Source organism: Barbatula barbatula (assembly GCF_947034865.1).
Source record: "Barbatula barbatula genome assembly, chromosome: 17".
Classification (NCBI taxonomy): domain Eukaryota; kingdom Metazoa; phylum Chordata; class Actinopteri; order Cypriniformes; family Nemacheilidae; genus Barbatula; species Barbatula barbatula.
In genome coordinates this window covers 881,394-905,492 of record NC_136780.1, presented here as the reverse complement: position 1 = coordinate 905,492, position 24,099 = coordinate 881,394, and the positions used below count along the sequence as shown (strand labels likewise).

The 24,099-nt window shown below is 37.1% G+C and overlaps 1 protein-coding gene across 14 annotated transcripts; it reads left to right on the top strand.

Moving 5' to 3' along the window:
• Nucleotides 1-88: 88 nt before the first annotated feature.
• LOC306907003 (AP-1 complex subunit sigma-2) lies at nucleotides 89-19,039 on the top strand. Of its 14 annotated transcripts, none has more exons than XR_013787880.1 (8): nucleotides 117-315; nucleotides 4,248-4,426; nucleotides 7,204-7,312; nucleotides 8,683-8,820; nucleotides 10,308-10,338; nucleotides 14,296-14,359; nucleotides 14,904-15,205; nucleotides 15,359-16,070. XR_013787880.1 is itself a non-coding variant. In XM_079478808.1 (7 exons), exons 1-6 carry the CDS (start codon nucleotides 205-207, stop codon nucleotides 14,346-14,348), a joined length of 621 nt encoding a protein of 206 aa, XP_079334934.1. In that variant the 5' UTR covers nucleotides 93-204; the 3' UTR covers nucleotides 14,349-14,359; nucleotides 14,904-16,069. The 14 variants fall into 14 exon arrangements, 7 of the variants coding, with proteins under 7 accessions (XP_079334938.1, XP_079334934.1, XP_079334937.1 ...); XR_013787878.1 differs by lacking the exon at nucleotides 117-315 and adding an exon at nucleotides 1,988-2,111 and having other exon boundaries at nucleotides 15,359-16,131; XM_079478808.1 differs by having other exon boundaries at nucleotides 93-315; nucleotides 14,904-16,069.
• The last annotated feature ends 5,060 nt before the right edge of the window (nucleotides 19,040-24,099 follow it).

Below are 24,099 nucleotides of genomic sequence, written 5' to 3'. Positions count from 1 at the left end.
GTCACTTTGGATAAAAGCGTCTGCTAAATGATTGAATGTAAATGTAGGTGTCCCGTATGATCGAAGTATCGCGAGAGCGTGATCGCGAGAATGAGAGGTAATTAAGCTGAAGCGTTACACCTGTGCTGACATCAGCTGACACAATAAAGTGCCCAGGTGATGGTTCACGATACAGGTTCATCTTTCCTGTAAAGCGCGCTGATCATGAAAACAACATCTGACAGATCGCAGAAACCACAGAAGAAACGCAGGAGTGGTGTGACGCGGAAGAAGAGCACTGCGGGATACTCCGCCTACATGTATAAGATCGAAAAGGTAAACTCCTTGTTAATTTGCCGATTTAATGCCAGCAGTAGTTTATTAAAGTCTTTTTGCCTTTTACTTTAGTTCCGCACAACGGAAACAGTCGCCGTGATGCGCCTTTTGACTGACGCGCATGCGCAGGTGGGATCAGAAGCCGCGCGTCTTTCCAAATTCAACCGGAAGCGCGTTATCACGCAGCGCGAGCTCCACACCGCCGCTGTGCGCGCGCTACAAGAGAGACGCGCGTGACCCCTTGGGGTTGCCTTTCTGCATTTTAGACTCCTGTAAATAGAATTTAAATAAAGACGTTTTTTTTAAGCGATGTTTGGGCTTCATTAAAGTTAAATGAATGCGCTTAAAGTCAAAGTAACATTAATTCTGATTTAGATTTGGGGAATTTAATTGAAGTTGACAGGCAGTTTGATTTAAAATCAGTCCCTAGATGGCGCTGTAGCATTTGTTGGTTGATTTATGTAGGTTTTTAATTATAACACAAACAATCCTTACTGCTGGGGTACTTCACCCAGGTCAAGCGTGACGTATTTAAAAATAAAAACTTAAATTTTCAATAGGACCAAACTCTTAAGCGTAATCGGGTAGGTCATCATCCAAAATATCAGTTAGAACCTTGTTTTTATGCACATTTTAAATGCATTTTCATTTGTCACACCAAAACCTCTTCTGTGATATGTTAAATTGTATATAAAGTTATATCTTATATCATTTCTATTACATTAACGAGTTTGATCATTTACACTTAAGTCATTTAGCAGACGCTTTTATCCAAAGTGACTTGCATAGTTTATGATGAAATAAGCGGTTTTATATATTTGAATCATATATATATATAAACACTAAATTGATATGAATAATGTTTATGTATTTGTGGTTGTGTACTGTTATTATGGGTTCGTTTATCACACAAGCAATTGGGTCTCGTCAAACTTCATGTGTTAACCAAACTGCTTCAACATTCCCTTTTAATTTTAACGTTAAAATTCCAATCCAGATGTCCGGGAGCCCCATGCACACCTTTGTGAGGTCATAGGCATAGTAGTTGAAATGACATAAGCAGAACTTTATGAAATAAAAACACTGCATGACGTCACAGTAATTCAATGAACGAAGTATTAAAAAGGACATTTCCAAATGAAGAGTTTGGCTCCAAAATGAGAGAATTCCGTTTAAAAAAAATTCAAAATCGTGTTTTTTTTAAATGATTTTGTGTTAGTGAGCTGTATTTTTGATCAACGGCACTTTGATTGAGATTAGTTGGAATGCACACAAAGGTTTTTCTTTAAATGGCTGGAAACGGAGTTATCTCAGTTTGGAACCGAGCTCTTCAAACGATTCCTGTGAAGTTTGTAACGGAACACTCAAGGCACAAAGTTGAATCCGCGTCTTGTTTACATTATAGTGTGTTTGATTCTGTACTCAGGGGGCCCCCTGGTGGTGCAGCGCCCTACGCAACTCGCGTGGTTTCCTCTAGAGTTTCTTTCCACCTTAAATCCCTTGACAATCACCCTTCCAACAACACCGAGGCAGGTGTGTCTTTAACTCTGACTGACTCACGAAACAACCAATCAAACCCGTATGTTCTGAATAGAGGCGTGAGTAACGGTATTTTCCCACCAATGAGAGACCTACGTGCTGACCAATAGCGACCGAGACGTCAGCCAACGTTGTTTTGCGTCTTATTTTTGTACACAAGACCCGAGGAGACGCGGACGCTGTGAAACACTGTGAATCCAGAACTCATGTGAATTCATTCGTTCATCGATCATTTATAATCTGACCTCTTCAGGAAGGTTCGTCATACAATGTCTTATCATTTCTGACTGAAGGTGTCGCGGTTAATGTTTGCATCGCTTTGCGCGTCACCTGCTGTAAGTTAAACGCGTGCATTCAATGCAAGGCGGTGTGCAGAACGCAAAGTGTGTTTATAGTTTGAGTGCATTTGATTTTTGACATGTATCGAGTGTAGTTTACGTGACCAGACATGTTCATCTTTACGGTTCACCCTGTAAGGAGATCGTGTAACTATAGTATATTATATAGTCTGGATTATGTGAGGCGTGTTAACCTCGTGATCTTTTTCCTCCGTTAATGGGTAACTACACCCAAAAATGAAAATTCTGTCATGAATGATTCTCTCTCTAGTTATTCCAGACATGTTTACATTTCTTGGTTCGGTTGAACACAAAGAGAGATATTTTGCAATAACAACAGTTCTGGGTCACCATTGACTGCCGTAGTATGAAAAGACGTTAGTCATTATTGGGTTCTGTTGAAGCCAAAAGGAGATATTTTGAAGAATGTAGGAAAACAAACAGTTCTGGGTCACCATTGACTGCAATAGTAGGAAAAAAACCGTTAAGTCGTTATTGGGTTCTGTTGAAGCCAAAAGGAGATATTTTGAAGAATGTAGGAAAACAAACAGTTCTGGGTCACCATTGACTGCAATAGTAGGAAAAAAACCGTTAAGTCGTTATTGGGTTCTGTTGAAGCCAAAAGGAGATATTTTGAAGAATGTAGGAAAACAAACAGTTCTGGGTCACCATTGACTGCCATAGTAGGAAAAAAACTGTTAAGTCGTTATTGGGTTCTGTTGAAGCCAAAAGGAGATACTTTGAAGAATGTAGGAAAACAAACAGTTCTGGGGCACCATTGACTGCCATAGTAGGAAAAAAACCGTTAAGTCGTTATTGGGTTCTGTTGAAGCCAAAAGGAGATATTTTGAAGAATGTAGGAAAACAAACAGTTCTGGGTCACCATTGACTGTCCTAGTAGGAAAAGACGTTAGTCATTACTGGGTTCTGTTGAAGCCAAAAGGAGATATTTTGAAGAATGTAGGAAAACAAACAGTTCTGGGTCACCATTGACTGCCGTAGTAGGAAAAAACGTTAGTCATTGGGTTCGGTTGAAGCCAAAATGAGATATTTTGAAGAATGTAGGAAAACAAACAGTTCTGGGTCACCATTGACTGCCGTAGTAGGAAAAAACGTTAGTCATTATTGGGTTCGGTTGAAGCCAAAATGAGATATTTTGAAGAATGTAGGAAAACAAACAGTTCTGGGTCACCATTGACTGCCGTAGTAGGAAAAAACGTTAGTCATTATTGGGTTCGGTTGAAGCCAAAAGGAGATATTTTGAAGAATGTAGGAAAACAAACAGTTCTGGGTCACCATTGACTGTCCTAGTAGGAAAAGACGTTAGTCATTACTGGGTTCTGTTGAAGCCAAAAGGAGATATTTTGAAGAATGTAGGAAAACAAACAGTTCTGGGTCACCATTGACTGCCGTAGTAGGAAAAAACGTTAGTCATTATTGGGTTCGGTTGAAGCCAAAATGAGATATTTTGAAGAATGTAGGAAAACAAACAGTTCTGGGTCACCATTGACTGCCGTAGTAGGAAAAAACGTTAGTCATTATTGGGTTCGGTTGAAGCCAAAATGAGATATTTTGAAGAATGTAGGAAAACAAACAGCTCTGGGGCACTTTTGACTATAATTTTGTTCCTACTATGGCAGTCAATGGTGCTTCAGAACTGTTAACATTATTCCAAAATATCTCTTGTTGTGTTCAACCGAACAAAGAAATGTATGCATGTCTTAGGGCTTCTCGATTATGACAAAAATCATAATGAATTTTCATTTTTGGACTTCACATAATGCAGATCACGCCAGTAAGTGAGTCTATTATCTCATCACAGTTTTTATTCTAGGAGACTTGTATGCAGGATTGAGTGTCACTTTATTATATCAGTAGTTTGTATCTACTGTCAGATGATCTGTATTCATGTATAAAGGGGTTTGATTAAATAGCACATTTTTGTATGATCTTTAGTTTTGTCACCACCACACATCGCATCTACTCTTCTTACTTCTGTTAATCCTTTAAGAGAAGAACCCTGTGATCTCTGGTCATTGTTTTCTGTCCCCACAGATGCAGTTCATGTTGTTGTTCAGCAGACAGGGAAAGCTCCGGCTGCAGAAATGGTACGTGCCACTGTCTGATAAGGAGAAGAAGAAAATCACACGGGAGCTGGTGCAGACCGTTCTGGCCCGGAAGCCCAAGATGTGCAGTTTTCTGGAGTGGAGGGACCTTAAAATAGTCTATAAAAGGTCAGCACAGACTTCTGTTTCAGGAAAGTTTGGTGTTACTTTCCTGTTTCTTCCGAAATTAAAAAACATATCCCAAAATGCAGAGACCAACAACTGTAGTTTGGTTTATTACATAAGCTAGACATTTACATATATGCATTTGCCAGATGCTTAAAGTCCCAGTGAAACAGAATACCGAAGAAACAACAGTCGCAAATTCAGTCACATTTCCGAGTGAAAAGGAATTTGACAGTTAGTGGGCGTGGCTTGCGTTTTTCACTGCAAATTGATTGATGTGTAAAAACAAATGTTGAATTGATTTTAAATGAAATTGGCAGCAGACGGACAGTTGAAGGGGAGGAGTAAACGAATGCTCCGCCCAAGCCGTCTAATTTACGTCATTTATGATGGATATTCATTTCAGGACAGAAGTGCATTTACAGATTTTAACAGAATATTATGAGGGTACATGATTTTTAAAAAGAAAATGACCCACATTGATAAACTATAAACGCTGCAATATTTCATGAAAAAAAAAATAATTGTCATTTTTTATTTCACTGGGACTTTAAATCCAAAGCAACTTACTTCAAGTTATACATTTCATCAGTTTGTTTGTTCTCAGCTTTGAGATTAATTATTTTTAATTGAGTGTCCTAAATAAAAGTACAAAGAAAACAGTATGAACAGCAGCAGTAGTAAATCCTGGTACCGATATTTTTTCTTTCCATGTGCTTAAAAGTGTCATCATCAGCAGATTGTGAACTTTAAATATGAAGTGTATGCAAACTGACATTAGAAAGGTAATCATTTGTTCATGTGTGTTTTAATTTTAGAATAGAAATGTTAATGAGTTAATACGGTTTATTCATCTGTGCTGTAGAAAAATAACCTTGTTCCTGGATTTCTTTAAATATTAGCCCTGCCTTAGTTTAACAAGCACTTCCTGACAACATTTCTGAGATTTGCAGAAACCGCTCGTGTTACCCCATCTCTAAGAACTTTCTTTATCTGGACTACTGTTGTTTAGTTTGTAAAAAATGCCTCCTTATGTAAGGCAGACGTTGTAAAATAACATTTATATTTATATATGAGTAGTCCAAAGATGTAGTATAAAAATGTTAAGCAAAGAGTTTAAAGTCTAACGAATGTGTAACAGTGAGCTGGAGTTAAGATGTTTTCACGCTAAGCTGGTTTATGAGGACAATATAATGAACAGGAATCTGATTGGTTGAGGTGTTTGTCGAGCGCTCATGTACGTGACCTGGTTTTCGGGGCCAAATGAGGTCGTCGGTACAGATTTTGTAGTGTCTGTGGATTTCGTCGAGATCAGGATGAAAGCCATTGTTCTGTCTGATGAACACGAGATGATGTTTCCATGGCAGCCGAATGAGGGTGGGGGGGCAGACGTGGTGACCTGGGGGATGACACAAACACGTCTCGCGTGTCTTAGGTCCTTCAGTGTTACACCTTTACGTGTCTGTCAAACAAGTCTGATCGCTTGGAATGTTAAAACACATCTCACAATAAACTGCGCAGATCTGCCTGTGTGTTTTGTGGTTGAAATGCGCAGTGTTAGGTGTTTGTTCTTCTGCCTGATTTGTATTCAGCGTTTTAAATCATGCGGCCATCTCTGTCATAGTCTCTTCTGTTCTTTAATTTCATTCAGTCGTGATTTTCTTCAGGGTTTAAAGGCGGCTGAAGAACGGGAGCAGACACACACAGATAATAACATCTATGTTAGCATTCATACACGGTGTGATTGTCATGTCAAGATAATGATGATGTCTTTCAGTTAATACACCACGGGGCTGATATACTCCTGCTGCTCTTACTGTGATCAATTATTTCCCATTCAATACACAAAACACTTACAGAAATGACTAATAATATTAACATGATGTTTTTTTAAGGAAACTAATTATTTATTTTATGTTGGAAGAGAACTTCAACATGTTACCCCATTACCGTTGTGTCCCATCTTTTTTTTATTTAAAGTACTCATCATACACACACACGTAATATTTTTAACGTATATTAAATGACTGTTTTCGAACAGGTCTTTACGTGTTCAGAATGATTATATTTGTTGATGTTGTTCAGCAGAGAGCGTCGAGGACACGTGTGTGTGTTTGGATGAAGATGTCGGTCCATGCTTAGCATCAGCTTCAGACGACAAGCCGGCGCTCTTTATGTAGCATGTGCATCTCTGTTACTCTTCTCAACAAACACAATGTTAAGACGTATTCACAACAGAAGTTTGAACAAGATGATAAATCAAGTGTTCGCTGAATAAAAACGATAAATGTTAGATGAAATGCAAACCCCTTTTCCTACGTTAGATAGTTGACCTATGAATCGTCCAGTTATATCTTAAGAGTGTCTACAAACATGAACATCTTTTTCATTTAAGGAACTAAGTCAAAAACATTGGCATAGTTTTGGTTAACCAGCTGACCTTTGATTAACTGCTTCGTTTTGTCTTTGTAAGTTGCTTTTTCTACGAGCATCTATTAAATGCTCAAACATTTGTGTAAATCGAATCTTATTCAGTTCTCAGTGTTTTATAGAAAAGAAATGTATTAAAAATCATCTACTTATATATGTATATATATATATATATATGGGTGGCTAATGTCCGAGTTGTGTTTTTGCACTTTGTTGCCCATACGCCTGTTTGCATTGTGAATATTAGAGTATGCTTATATACAGTACAGTAGTATGTCACTATCGTTCATGTCATTCACTATATTATTATTATTATTATTAAAGGAAACGTTTGCTTTGTTTTGCGACAGATACGCCAGTCTGTATTTTTGCTGTGCCATCGAGGATCAGGACAATGAGTTGATCACTCTGGAGATCATCCATCGATACGTTGAACTGCTGGATAAATACTTTGGCAGTGTAAGTTTCTATTGATACAAATACTGAGAAGAATAACTTGCGGAACTTCCTTAAAAAATATTTGTGTAAATTGTAATGAGGATTATATTAAGTAAAACGTGCTGCTATAACTCACTAATACAATTAACTAATCAGAATAAAGTCAACTCTACTAGTATTTGTTTGATTATTAAGGGAATATTACTGAAAGTAAACAAATAAAAAAACTATTATATTCAACAAAAACATGTGTCGAACTCAAACTTCACGGTTATCTTACTTTCATATATTAATTATATTATTTTCTTACAACATAAGAGGTCAAGTGAGAATCTCAAAGATAAATCGACACAAAACACAAACAAGTCTTTCATTTGACTTAAAATTACAGTTAATCTGGAAAATTAATCTACTAATGCAGTCAGATGTGAAGCATGCTGGGAACTACAGATTAACAGGTAACAAAATAAATAAGTAAACTTAATTTTAGCAATTTAAATGGGTTTAACATAGTAAAATAAAATAAAATTCACAGCAACACTTTACATTAAGGTATCCTTTATAAAGCATTTATAAATGTGTTCATTATTGATTTATCATTAAAGAACACATTTATAAATGCTTTACAAAGGATACCCTAATGTTAAGTGTTACAGAATATACGTAGTATTTGATTAAAATAACTCAAACTAATTTATGACATATCGCTTATTGCTCTCCTCTTTGGATAATGTTAATGTAAAATGTAAATGAATTAAAATCCTAAAAAACTAAATTGGTAGATTTTACGTCAATTATTTTGTAAAAAACGGGAACATAATTCTATCAGGTATATTTTAATAATTAATTTTCACAAAATCTAACGCACATTATAATTTTGTGTACAGCTGCGGAAAAAATGAAGAGACCATTCAAAATTTTCATTTCAAATCATTGTGTCTAAATGTAATGTGGTCATTCCTCACATCAAACCTCAGGAGTGACATAAAGTCATCTAACAGCAATGAGAAAGACTGACATCATGAAAACTGAGAAAAATCTAGATTATCTCATTGAAATAATCTTAAACTTTTTCCTAAATACATGTAGAATTATGACTGTTGTGTTCCTTAAAAGTGAATCTGAACTTGTTTTCTTCGCAGTATTTGAGGTCTAAAAAAACACAGAGCATCTTTTCTGTTGTTTTCCCGTTCGTCCAGTTTCATTTTCTGCAAATAAATGCAAATAGAAACTTTGGTAGAAATATTGTTCGTAGTTCACAGAATGAAACCAAAATCATCCTTTTACCTAAACACATACCTAGAAATGGTACATTTTAATAGTCTGTTTATTTTTCCCCGGCTGTATATACAACAATGTAAGGAAACAATGAATGTTGTTCTCAATCTCAGGTGTGCGAGCTGGATATCATCTTTAATTTTGAGAAGGCTTATTTTATCCTGGATGAGTTCCTGTTGGGCGGCGAGGCGCAGGAGACCTCAAAGAAGAACGTGCTGAAAGCCATCGAGCAGGCGGATCTCCTGCAGGAGGTGAGCGCGACCGTTACCTGCTAAAATCATTCAATTATCATCCAGAATATGAGCGTCTGGTTTGAAAGAAACGGCTTCTTTGTTGAAACTGCAAGAAACTGCAAGGTTTGAATAACGTGTCATCTCTGCACATTACACACTAGGGCTGTGCAATATATAGAAATAATCGCACATGTGCATATCACGATGGTTTGTGATAAACAAGCGATTTAATTCTTCGAAAAGTTACATGTATGTATGTATGTTCAAAGTTTATGTGGATGCGGATAGAAAAGTATCTATCTGGCAAGCGGATGTTAGTTGGGATATGCGTGCGTTCGCATGATAGCGTTTGTGTGCTCTGACGCAAGTTAATTAACAATCCGCGTCGCAAAACTATTTTTTAAATATATTTTTGTTTGTTGACAAAATGTCCGATTTCTTTAATGCAACAGTAAAACACAGCTGTTCACTTTCAGAAGTTGTAGTGATGCTTTCTTTTTACTAAAATAATGTGAAATATATGTCGTTATATCATTTCTTTAATATATTTAAATACAATTTAAATTGATTTTATGTAAAAAAATATCATATCGCGTTATTTAGCATGCTATCGCATTTTTCCTCCATATCGCACAGCCCTATCACACACCATACACGAATGCACAAACAGAAGCGTGTTTAACGTGTTGTATATAATGCATCATGATCCTGCGTTTATGAAACTGTCTGATGTAAAGAGATTGACAGGTTTATAACAGCAGCAGAGGTTTCTCATGAACACACAGAACGGCACGTCTGTAATGTGCTGACCAGCATTTTGGCTTCAGGGCTTCTGTTGTGTTTCTCTGAAAGGTAGAAATCCCTCAGGACACACACACACACACACACACACACACACACACACACACTCTCTCTCTATCAGAAAGTGTGTGTGTGTTTCCCAGCCTGCCCGGTGCAAGCAAAACAAAACGCTTCTTTGTCCATGCATGAAGTTTTAATCTCAATATTCCTCGGCTCATGGACTGTGATATTTAATCAGATCAAACTGAAGACTTTACTTTTGTTGATCTCCTGAATAGACGTTTATTTATTTTATAGTGTTGAATTCATACTCTTCGCCTTAAACACAAAATATACAATCCCTTGATTCGCCATCTGTCGTGCAGCATTGTTCAGTGTTAGCGCTGTGTGATACTGATGAAAAAATGCTATATATCGCGATATGCGATCATGCATTTTGTTTGAAAAATTAGTTTAAAATCGAATCTGAAAATAATATTACCAACATTCATGTTTCTCTTTGCCTCCTTCTAAAAACTGAAGTATAAATCGAATAATTGAATATTCATTTGTGTAAATTGTGACCATTGCTATTTTAAGACTTTCAATATATCTTGAAGGCCTGTTTAACATAAACTTAATCTGAGGTGTTCCACATCTTAAATGTCTTTATTTTCTCTCTGTCTACCTCTTTCCCGACCCGACTGTTGTGTTGTGATTTACAGAATCTAGATTTTCCGATCCGTCTGCTTCCAGGTATGATTTCTAGATTATTGATTAGGAAATCAGTCTGTAGTCGTAGCTTTAGATGTTATTTCCCAGCACAGAGTTTGTGTTTCTTCATGAGAGTTCATCTCACCAAACCTGTCGAGAACATGACCAGGTCAACCAAAAAAAAACGTGCATGATAAAATTACGCCTATTTTAGGGACATCAAGACCTTCAATGTCCATAAAAAAGATTTGGAATTAAATGAATCAAAAAATAAACATTAGATGATGAAATAATAATCTTTTGATCTCAGACTTGTTCTTGAGATTCACCCGGTAGTTTCTAATGATCCTGAACTGGTTAGTTGTTTCTGTATCTCAGTCTATGGTCAGAAATGAAATGTCAAGGTGAAAAACGTGAGGTTTGACGTGTCTGTCAGAAGAAAGGTAGAATTAACATTCAAGTGGATTTCCGAGATTCTCTTTTTTTATGAAGGCGAGTGAGAATCATCTGTGATCGTCCCCAGACAAAAGAGAGACGTGATGCGTCCGCGAGACCTAAATGTGCAGTTGACTGACGTTTCATTGGCTTCTGTTCTTTGTTTCACAGTGAGATCTGAAGAGATGTGCATCAGGTTTAATGTCACTGAGATTTTAGGAGATTCAAATGCCTCAGGATGTTTTATTATCATGTTTGCTGCTGGCTTTATGTAGTCTGTGTTTCTTTATATTGTTCGTTTATATGAAATGTGTCTTTAACACACGTGTGTACCAAATAACTTTTATATTGTGACGCAACATATGTTTTCTAAACAAAGCCCAAAAAACAGCAAATGTATTATTTTTTATTGAAAGTCATATGTAAACTCTTGCTAATGTTAGCAATATTATGACCGTCGTTTTTGGATTTCAGAACAAACGACAAATTAAATGTATTTATAAAAGTTTTATTTGTATACTTTTAATTTGTATATTTGAATACATTTTTGTGGCTCCTCTAAAATTGCAACAAAAAATCCAAACCTAAACATTTGTGTCACATTCGATTTAGTAAAATATAATCTAATAAATATGATATAATAAAATGAATAATACATCCATATCCATTGATGCCGTTTTATAGAACGGGGCTTTTTGATTGGCTGGTGTTTTCGTTCATAGAGCCAGACTGAAGACTGGGGAGGTTTGGCCAATGAGGAGATCTTATAAGAGTCCCGCCCACTCTGTCAGCTTATTGGTAAATGGTGTGATTTGCCTGTTTGTGATTGGGCATGATGACGCTTGCTCTGATTGGAGGACATGTGAGAGGGTGCCTTTGAACTTTGACCTCAGATTTAGGCTGCATCCCACTTCACTTACTTCACGCTTAAAGTATGAACTTCTGATAAGAGAGTCTGTAGTGTTGTGTGTGTAGACATCACAACAACGCATTGTGTTTGCCTGTTATTGTTACATCTTTATGATGGCTTCTTTTGCTTCTGACATTTGAAAACTATACAACCACCTGTTATCATTTACTATAACGTTAATGATCTACCCCTTATTCACAGCGCAAGGGCTTGTGGGTAACATTAGTCCAGAAAGCATGCACAGACTTGGCATGTTTTATCATGAACTCTTTTTGTGATGTAAATCTGGCATACTGTACTGCAGTCCGTATATAAATTGCGATATAGCATCTTCTTAAAGGGACGGTTCAACCAAAAATCTAAAGGATAAGTTTAATGAACATCGGAGCAATGACAAAGTAACCGAGCAAATCTTCTTTATTTTGACTTAAAATGATATTTCTCTTACAGTTTATACAGTATGACTTTCCTTTAGCTTAGTGGTAAGAGCAGGCGCTAACAACACCAAGGCCGTGGGTTCGATCCTATGGGATTACAAATGTAAAGTATAATGCAATGTAAGTCGCTTTGTATAAATGCGAAAATGTATTAAGCTTTCAGATTTCTGAGAACGTCTTTGTTATATTTGAATCTTGCTCACTATGAATGCAAGTAAATGCGAGTCAAGCAGCGTTTTGGGAGAACTAGTCTTGTAAAGGTCAAAAGTCTATATATTGATGTTTAAAGGGGCTCTTGTGTTGACTCCCTCGCTCTCCTCCGTCAGACGTGATGCCGGATGAGAACTAACTGAGCTGGATAAGAGAAACACATTTAAAGGGATAGTTCACCCAAAAATGAAAATCCTTCATCTTTCCTCACAGTCCAGTTGTTCCAAATGTGTATATATTTCTTTCTATTGATGAACGGAGAGAAAGATATTTGGAAGAATGCTTATAACCAAACAGGTCTTGACACCCATTGAATCTCATAGTAGGAAAACGTACTTTATCGTTTATTTGTTCTGTTCAGCCCAAAAGAAGACATTTAGAAGAATGTAGGACAGATATGTCTGGTTACAAGCATTCTTCCAAATATCAGAACAACACACATTTGGAACAACTGGATTTTCATTTGAATCCCTTTAACGTCATTTCTCATTCTCTCTGGTGATGATGCTTCCGTGTGATAATAGATGAGACGTCTGAACGGCTGTGAATCTTCTATATCACCGCAGCCAAACACTTCACATCACGCACTGCGAGTCACTACCAAACCTTTCATGATCCCCAAAATGAAGATTTTCATGACACACACATTTCCCCCTTATTAAATCTATTTCTTTTCAGTATGGATAAATGTAGAAAAGATGGATATGATGATAACTTCACTGACTGTATTACGGCGATGTTTAATGTCTCAGAATGATTGATCTACACTGATTTTGGGTCAAAATGTGCCTTTGTCATTTAAACAACATCAACAAAAATCTTCTTACAGCAAAACAGAATCTCTTCCATCCGTGATGTAAATTCCCTTTATTCTGATGATCATTTCACGCTCTCTTAGATAACAAGCATCTGTTTTACTTTAGTATCCGGGTGTGGTTTTTGTGTAGCTTTACTTCTCTTTTTTTCTCCCATTTTAATCATTTAAACCGATTAGAGCTTTAACACAATCTCCCTGTTGTGTTGAGATGTTTTGACCTGAAAGCACACAATCCCTCGCTCCCAGCGCTGCGGGTTCACCGTCAGCTAATGAGAAAATCATTCCTGAAAGAACAGAGACATTCCACATGGATTCAGAGCCACTGGAAGTTTGTCCTTGATGAGAACTCTTGCACGAGCCTTTAAAGGGATAGTTCACTCAAACATAACTATTCTGTCATTTACTCATCATTAATATCTTTGTTCCGCTGGACGCAGAAAAGATATTTGGAAGAATGCATAACCAAACAGGTCTTGGACCCAATTGACTACCATAGGACGCAAAAAGAAAGATATTTTTTGAAGCATGAAGGATCATTATCAAGTTATCATTTTTCCTACTATGTTGACCAAGAACTGTATGGATAAAGGATTCTTCCAAATATGTTTCTCAGTGTTCAACCAAACAATGTAGGTTTGGAAAAACCAGGGAGTGAGTAATTCATTTTTTTGGCGAACCATCCCTGAATGTGATGTCATTACAATTAAATTGACAGACAGAGAGAGAGAGACAGTCGCCCTGCGATTTCAAAGGGCTCATCCCTATGCCCTAAGCCCTTCAAAGGGATGACCCTCCGGAGTGAGAGCTTCAAAGGGTTGAAGGGTGTCGGGGACCAAACAACAGTTTCTTAAAGTGCCCTTCTGTGCCACCATTCCGTGCCCACAAGGAGGTGCCGTCGCCACGCCAGAATCACATGGACGTGAAGTGTCCGATCCTTTATTCCGAATGGCCCTTTGAAGTGGCCAATTATGAGCACTTCGGTTTGAAACGACCCTTCAAAATGGCCGCCAAGATTGTTTTCACTTCGAAAGGCCCTTGGGAGGGCGATATATCCAATTTGGAACGCTCCATCAGACAGGTGACCGGTGAACTGGATTCTCTGATCACAGTTTAGTTCTGCGGGCGGCTGTTCTCAGGTCAGTGTTTCAGTGTCTCTGATCTGTTGTGTGTTTATAACATGTGTCCTGCAGGTGTTCTGAGTCCAAACACATCTGCCGAGTCCTCTGGACTCTTCCAGAGTTAAACACGTCTGAGGTTTGTGTGCGTGTGTTTGTGTGTGTTTATGTGTAGGAGATGGTCGATGGAACCGGTCGGTCACCTTGTGTTTGTGTTTAGGGATAGCTTTGTGTTATCACTCGGTTGTAGTGTGTGTGTGTTTGTGTGTTGTAAAGGAGTTCGTATTTCCGTGGCAAAGTTCGTATTTCTCGCACAAAATACAAATCTTTTCTGTTAATATAGACACAAGTTAACCAATGTCCGCCAGTTGTTTTCTTATTGTTACAATCTCGACGGATTGTGATTTCTTTTTTTATCTGTTTATTCATCTTCATGTAGAATTATAACAGCTTTGTGTCTTGTCTAAAGTAAAATATGCAGCTCGGCCTATCAATGTGTAAATATGTTGAATTTAAAAGCATTTCAGTTGTGTTTGTTGCGTCCACGCTACACAGATGTACAGATGTCACTGCATGTTGTTCTACACGCGTCATGTGTGTTTCTCACATCTGCACCTTCACCATTATCACCTGTGTGTGTGTGTGTGTGTGTGTGTGTGTGTGTGTGTGTGTGTCTCCTTCAGCCGCGACACGAGTACTTTAACACGCCTGTGTACTGATTGGATGTGGCTATCCGTCCCGCATGCTGAGCCCCTCCCACCGCACTGCACGGCTGCTGGCTCCGCCTCCACACTGTCCTATAACAGAGCTGCACCTCGGGTCATTTATCCGTGGACCGAGTCTTTCTGATGTTTTTCTCCTCCATCGTTTCGCTCAAATTGACATTCGTTCATGTGCAGGACGTTATTTCACATTCATACAAACGAAGCTTTGAGACATTTGTGTGTTTTTGTCAATAACAACATTTGCATCTTTGAAATTCACAGCCAAAGCAACAACAAATATCGAATACATTTCATTTTATTTTGATGGACTTGTTAAGGTTCTTACAGACGTCTATTGTAAGTGTGTTAGCGTGAGGGATGATTCACCTTTAAAGGTTATTTTTATGTAATATCAGTAGATTTTTAATCATAAGCAAAAATGTAATGATTGTCAGAAATATGTGAATAAGCCTTTTTTAATTTTATTTGGTTATTTTTACTGGAAAGCAAGACAAAAGTACTGATAAAGCATTAGTATATTTAATCCGTCCAAAATGTTCTGGCTGTGTTTGTATTTACTGAGAAGGGTTTGTGTCTCTGATACAGAATGTAATGTGGTAGATGATGTGATTATTGTTTGTCATAGCAATCTTGTTTTTATGGATTAAATTACAGCAACAGGAACAAAACTATACATAGATTTGGATAACACTTGCACATTCAATGGTAGTTTGGAAACAATTACCACTCAAACTGTAAAACATTCATTGATTCAGTATTACATCATTCAGCATCATCTGTTCGATGAGATTTCTTTGTTACAGGAACCGTTCAATTTCACTTTACATGTTTTAAACTGGAGATCCTTAAGTTCCTACTTTATATCAAATATTTGTAGAGTTTGAACACTTTTATGTCAAGAATCCACTTATTTAAATATATGTGTGCCGTGGTAAGTAGAAAGAAATAAGTAGATTGAATCGATCTGTATTGTCACATAAATGAATACATTGACATCTGTGTATCAAAGGGTGAATTTCATGAAAACATGCTGTAATTCTCAGTGATGGTTCTGATTGCGGTTACACATTCATTTATGATGACTGAAATTGATTTGAATAAATATATATTTGTATTTTTAGAGTGAAATGCTTCAAGATGTTTATTTTCATCTGTTCATTGGTCCAATAAAAGTATTTTGTCCATTCTTTGGCTAGAGGAGCAGCCTATACAATCTAAAAGATATAAGGAGAAATAATAAGAATTAAAACTGCACAAATATCAAAAATCACTTTGCGGTATTAATAAGATCGCAGTATAATAATCATAAGTCTCGGACATATTTTACTGTTAAATACCTTTAACAATTTTTAACAAGCGACCCCAATCGACCACAGACTCACATCAGGTATGACTTCATTCTGGCGTTGAACCGTCACCCGCTTTTCACTTATAAAACTTTAAGAATAAAGGTTCTTCAGTAGGTTTTAAGATCTGTTTTCATCCATTTCTTAAGGTTCATTACAGTTTTCCTCAGACCAGCGTTGTGTTTTCGGAGTTCTTTATTGAACCAGTACACAAACGCTAACATGAGAATTACATAAAGATTAAGAGGCTATAAAACCTTTGTTCAACCTTTATTTTAAAGTGTGTAAATCTTGATTTCTTGTATTTTCAACCTTGATTTTAACCTTTTAAAAATTCTCATGTTTCTTGTTTTGTTCCCTGTTTTTGGCCGGGCTGTGTTCAGGATGCCAAAGTAAGTTCAGTTGTGTGTTTGAGTGTGTGTTTGTCGTCATTGTGTGTTTCTGTCATTGTGCTTTCAGCCCACATGTGGATTATTTTCAGATGTCAGGATAGATTTAGCTCGACTCCTCTCCATGTGCTTCATACATATGAAATAAAGCAGCTGCGCCCGGAGGGGTGACACCTCACATATATAATAATGAAATAAGGACACAGTGACATCATCTTTTAAAACTCTCACTTCAATATTTTACCCCACAATGACAATTTTATAGTCATTCATGTTGTTCCAAACCATGACTTTCTTTTGCATGACACTCGACAAGCGATTTTGACAAATTTGACGAGATTCAAACCAAAGGGAAATTGAAAGTCACATGGTTTTGAAACAACATGATGATGATGATGAAATGTTCATCTTGGGGTGAAAGTGTTTTACACGAATGCTTTTGTCTTTTGAATGTCTACCGTGCTATAAAAATACAGATTCTGTCCTTTAAAAGGGTTATTAATGAAAATAATGATTGTGTTTATAAATCATTGTTATTACTTATAATAATAGAGTTAGTTATAAAGTATATTTACTTAAAAGGGTTTTAAACAATTCAAACTTAAATGCAGGATCAATGAATCTAGAAAAGCAATTATTTACATACATTTATTTACATTTAAAACAAACCCATGAAAGCATTTACAGGATCTATAAAAACATTTGTGACCGTTTAATCTGTGAGTGTTTGATTGGAGAAAATGTTCATCTCCTTCCACAGGAGGCAGAAACCCCCCGCAGCGTCCTGGAAGAGATCGGACTCACATAGACCCACCGCCCGCCCGGCACGACCAACTTGGAGCCTGTTCATTTAAACATGTAGCAAACACACACACACACACACACACACACACACACACACACACGTCTGTTTGATGTTTACTGAAGTTCAATTTAACACCCACTGAAATATTGCTCTGATCAGACTCATCACACAATTATCCTGCTGGATTCACACTAAACACAGAAGATGTGAATCTTTCATATTCTTGAGATTCTTTCACATGACTCGCATCAGTATCAGACACATTTGACCGATCCAGACGTGTCCACCGTGTCAGTAGAATCAGTCTGACGTGCCACATCATTGCACAGATGATGGATGCGATTTAGATTCCTGACGAAATGTAAAGACCTTTCACATGTGTGAACGTGTTGCTTTGTGTTTTTGTATGTATTATCTCAATATACGACTACATTATAATAATATCATCATATATATTACTATATATTACAGGTTTTTAATGGTCACTTTTTAATGTCGAGTTAGCTAAACACATTGTATTGTGTTTATCAGTTATAACGTTTATGGATACACAATAGCATATATATAATTTCCTTGCACTCTGTTGATTGTTAACACATTGTGTTACGCTATTTAACACATTTTGTGTGTCATTTTGTGTTAAATAAAAGGGAAAACACAATTTGAGGTTAAAGTAACACAAACTGTGTTAACACGAATAAGTTCCCCCTTTTGGCAAAAAAGACCATCTCTTGAAAATGCAATTGTCTGAAAATAAAACGTACTGCATATTCTATTCTATATCTTGTAAATAACGTATGGTAAATGCTGAATAACCTGTTGTATAATTGAATATTGTTTAGGCATTTCATCTTAATGTGAAAACCATGTAGCCTTCCGAAATTTCATTGACACAAAGTACAATTTTATTTCAGTCTTGCAATCTGCCTAAAAGAGAAAATAAAGAGTAGAAGCGTTCATTTTAAGACAACTCCATTTATCAGATGCATGTAAAACACTCTCTTATATACGGTTTGTGTTCTCATGATTCTTCAGAATTGCTAGAGCTGATGTGTAAGGTCAACACTCGCCTCCGTGACTGTGTTGAGTCTGATCTGAGTCACGTGAAAGCGTCTTGAGAGTAAAACACAGACCAAACAGCCCATTCACAAACCAAAGATTATTTATTTTACGTGTCTGTGATTCTAGTTTCTACTCGAGCAAACCCTTAAAGTCAAGATCATGTAGTTTTGTGCATTGTTACGTTGCAAAATGTTTTCTCGTTGTTAAAACACGGGTCTGTTTTCTTCTACGAACATGATGGAGTAAACGGTTTGAATATAGAAGTTAAAATGTTTTGATTTATTTAAGAATTTTACTTGTTGTTGTTGTTGATACCAGAACAGTATGTAATGTGTCCAGGCATTCGTGTACGCGTGTAAAGTTTGTTTTAGACACAGAATTCATTCCTCAAACTTGAATGACCTCACATCCCACTGAGTTCAACAGCAGACACTCGACCGCTGTGTGTTATTACACAGGAGTCTGTAGAAATTAAAATGAAGAAATGAAACCAAACCTTTCCGTTCATCTGCTGTTATTGTGCATGATGTTTGGAGGATGATGTGCATTGTGAAAGTGTGTGTGTGTGTGTGTCACTATTGCCAACTCGTGTTCAGGAAACATTGCTAAACGCAGGTCGATTTGATGTTAAATGAAGTTGTGATGTCATATATGAGGAGAATATGTGCAGTGCTGGAGTCCTCAGGAAAGGTTTGTCCATAGACATTTGAGGCCAAACATACAAGTGACTGAGCGTGTGAAAGAGAAGATCATTCATTTGTGTGTTTTGATGGAAAATGCTTGGTTTTATTATTTGAGTCAATTTTCAAAAGTTGCTAAATAATTAAAGAAAAAGCTAAATGTGTTGTTAGGTGCTAAATAAAGTTGCAGAGGCAGTCTGTAAGGTTGGTGAATAGCTATTCCTAAATTTGCAACACTTTTTATTGAACCTTTTTCCAAATATACAGAAATTCATATACAGTAAGTATAAACAAACAATCTTCTTTCATTAAAGATTAATACAATAACAAAGGCTAAAAAATTGGCAACACTTGTGTGCGCCGCGAAGACCCGCCAAAATAAATGTCCACTTGATCCGAACCAGATGGAAAAAATTCTTTACTTACACTGTAGTAAACATTATACATATTTTTACTATAGTGAGGTTAAACAATACTATAGTACGCAAGAATAATTACTATATTATAATTACTACAGTATACTTTGGTTTATGGACAAATGTATTTTCTATTGTATACCAAAACAAAAGATTGAAAATACAGAACTCAAAATAATGAAAGCGAATTTGGGAAGCTAAAAAGGATATGGCCCTCATTTATCCATCTGTATGTAACAGGTAAGAGAACTGAGGTTACAGAAAACTTAACAAACACACACATTTGAATATCATCTTTACTTAAAAGACACAAATGCAAATAAATTGAATTCCCTAGTTGTGAGAGAAAATGGTTAACACTTTACAATAAGGTGCCATTTGTTAACAATAAGTGAATGCATTAGCTAACATGATCTAACAATGAACTTCTAAAGCATTTATTCATCTTAGTTCACTTCGGCATTCAAACGTTGTGTCTGTTGACATCAGTTAATGCCCCATGAACTTACAAGAATAACTGCATTGACATTAACAAAGATGAATAAATGCTGAAAAACTCAAATGTTCATTATTAGCTAATGCATTTACTATAGTGTAAACAAACATAGCACCTCATTGTAAAGCGTGACCAACCGCTCATCTTCCTCCTCAGCCCTGACGGTGCACATACATCTGACAGACTTCTATTTGATATTCAATTCACTTTGATTTGTACGGCGCTTTTCACAATGTTTCATTGTTTTTAAACAATTCAATGAATCAAAAGTGAGTATTCAAATAACAAGGGTCAATCTTTGCTCTTGGTTGTTGACGGAGACTGCCTGGGCTGGAGCTGAGATGATCACTTAAGTTCACAGGATCTCGCAGGAGGAGGACACATGACGTCCACGTGTTCTTGTATGAGGATGGCACGTGACGATCAGCTGGTGCTGGTGTAATGTGTAGTTTCCTCCCGACGGTCAGTCAGTCTCTCACAGGAGGATGACACCAGGTGGTCCTACTTGAGCCGGCATCATCTGTGGTTACCCCGGGATGGGTATCTGGATGTAGGGGAGAGATCAAATAGCGTAGCTGCTGTTCATTTACTAACAAACAAGAGATAATATGTATGCTTTGCTGTTTTTAATCTAGACTTAAATTGACCCTCGATTGTATCAGGAAGGCTTTTCCAAAGTTAAGGTGCTACATTTGAGAAAGCTCGACCCCCTTTAGTGGACTTTTTTGTGATCGTAGGGAGCTCGATGGGTTGTAGCGTGATGTCTGCTCCCGTATCTTCAAGATGTATTTTTTTATTGTTTGCTCATCTGCATTACGTGTTCTGCTCATTGTACATTGTGTTTACATTTGCTCTGTGTAGTTATGTGTAAATGAACTTCATTTATATAGTGCTTTTTACAATTCTCATTGTTACAAAGCAGCTGTACAATAAACATATTTAAATTTAGTCATTTAGCAGGAACTGCACCCAGGTTTTTCCCCGACTGTTGTACTTATACGGTTGAGGGACCATAAAGAGATTTGATTTGATTTGAGATTGAAGCATTCAACATCCCGTGGTATAATGGAAAGTGAATGCACACCCGAGGGACCGTCGTCAATCATTCCCACCGTACTTATTGTGTGCAAACAGACCCTTTGTTTTTATGCATCGATGCAGAATACTTCAGGTTCCACAGCTCTTGCATCTATGAACTTTCTGAATATGTGATTGAGTTGAGAAGAGTTTGACCTTTAAAGGGCTTTTAAAGACGAGTAATTCATTCCAACTTTAGGAATTGACTCTTGATTCCCAAATGCATCGTGAGAGATCTCAAAGTGTCTTCAGTAATCTTCTCAAGACGAAAACAAACGTCAATAGTTCTGTTTTACAACTTCAACAGCGACTCAAACACCTTCAGTAAATAAGTAAGTCTCTCATGACGTGAAAGTCTTTAATGTTTAAGCTTCATCTGTTAAGTCGATTGGTGAAACTGTGTAGCCCTTTGTGTTATCGCTTCTTAAGAGATAAAAGGCCATTATTTCCCTAAATAAAAGCAAGATATACAAGAATTTTAGGGTCATTTAATCATTCAGTTTTCAAACTCATGGAAATAATGGAATTACTATAAAGTAATGTGGCAGTTTCCCAAACAACTTGCACTTACATATAAATCAAATATATCGGTGAGATTGATGCAGGCCGTCATTTCTTTTGTAAAATATGTTTTTGAAAACTACTTTAATATGGGAAACCACTCCTGTAGGAATTATGTTGTAACGTTGGCCATATAATATAATATTTTTGTTTTGTGATAAGAAACGTGTGTTGGGCTGTCGGCACAATTACATTACTCTTCACATAACTCTTTTTATACATTGAAAAACATTTCATTTTATTTTTGTGTTAACAGAAGTGTGTTTAAAGTATTTGTCACTTTGTTCCAGACATGCTTTGTAATGCGAGTCCTTTAATCTTGTGATAAATGTAAACTTTAATTGCAGATTAATGTTGACTGTTCTCTCAGTGAGGTGTGTCTGGTGTTGTGCGGGACGTCTGAGATCTGTTGTGTTTTATTGTGGTGTGTCACTGGTTCCAGCATCTTCAGAGAAGTTTGTTGATTTATTTGTGTTATTTCTAAGAATTTTAAAGTTTTATTTCATTAATATTGCATATAGGAATTTATAATCTATTTAATATTTGACCCGTGTTTCTCTCTTCTTATCTTGGGTGTGTGGTTCTCAGTGTGTGCGTGTGCATGTTGTTTGTGTGTTTGTGCGTGTGCATGTTGTTTGTGTGTGTGTGTGTGTTGGTGCGTGTGCATGTTGTTTGTGTGTTTGTGCGTGTGCATGTTGTTTGTGTGTGTGTGTGTGTTGGTGCGTGTGCATGTTGTTTGTGTGTGAGTGTGTTTGTGCGTGTGCATGTTGTTTGTGTGTGTGTGTGTGTGTTGGTGCGTGTGCATGTTGTTTGTGTGTGAGTGTGTTTGTGCGTGTGCATGTTGTTTGTGTGTGTGTGTGTATGTGCGTGTGCATGTTGTTTGTGTGTGTGTGTGTTGGTCCGTGTGCATGTTGTTTGTGTGTGTGTGTGTTTGTGCGTGTGCATGTTGTTTGTGTGTGTGTGTGTGTGTGTGTTGGTGCGTGTGCATGTTGTTTGTGTGTGTGTGTGTGTGTTGGTGCGTGTGCATGTTGTTTGTGTGTGAGTGTGTTTGTGCGTGTGCATGTTGTTTGTGTGTGTGTGTGTGTGTGTGTTGGTGCGTGTGCATGTTGTTTGTGTGTGAGTGTGTTTGTGCGTGTGCATGTTGTTTGTGTGTGTTTGTGTTTGTGCGTGTGCATGTTGTTTGTGTGTGTGTGTGTTGGTGCGTGTGCATGTTGTTTGTGTGTGTGTGTGTTTGTGCGTGTGCATGTTGTTTGTGTGTGTGTGTGTGTGTATGTGTGTGTGTTGGTGCGTGTGCATGTTGTTTGTGTGTGGGTGTGTCTGTCTTCTGTGTTTTCACCTTTTTTGGTTTTGACTTGCATAACATATTTTGCTTATTGTCAATATATTTCTTGTACAGCTACTTTGTAACAATGAAAGTTGTAAAAGCGCTCTATAAATAAAGCTGACTTCCTAAAGTTCTGTGATGACCGTGAGTCAGAGGGGTTGTGAACACTTGATATAGAAGCCTGTGTTTCAGCAGACAAAGCAAACGTTATCGTCCTTACTCAACAAAGTCAACTTCTGTACAATTATATCAGATTGCATTTTCAATCCTGAATACTGAAAAGCTCAATTCAGCACGAATAAAAAAGACGTATGACTGAAACATCATATAAAGGAATTAAAATCACATGAAACATGTTTACAATCATGCTGATCAAACAAAACTGCATATTTATATTTCATTTAAAGGTTAAAGCGTCCGGACCAGTTGCTTGCAGAACACTAATGAAATATCAAGTGATCAAGTGATCATTGACAGATGTTGTATCTAAAGTGTGAGATCCAAATCCAGATATTTAGTGTTTCATCAAGCTTTACTGTTTGAAGTCCGTACAGAAAAGCAACAGAAGCTGACATGCTGCTGGTGTTTCTGACTCAATGTCCTGGTATCTACCATCACACGACTTTACAACTGTTAAAAAATATACTAGCACAGTGTGTTATCATTGCATCTGACACTTATCACAGTATCGGCCTTTGATGGATTAACAGATACAATTATTGTAATTAAATCACTTTTCTCTGAAAGAACTGAAGCATGACTGTCTGTAGTTATTACAGTAACTTATGATGCACACTTGATTATTCAAATACACAATGACATTTACTCTGTTGTGTATTTACACAAACGACAGGACACACACACCACCTATCACCTCTCTGTCTCTCTCTCTCTGTCTCTCTCTCTCTCTCTCTCTCTGTCTCTCTCTCTCTCTGTCTCTCTCTCTCTCTGTCTCTCTCTCTGTCTCTCTCTCTCTCTCTGTCACTCTCTCTCTCTCT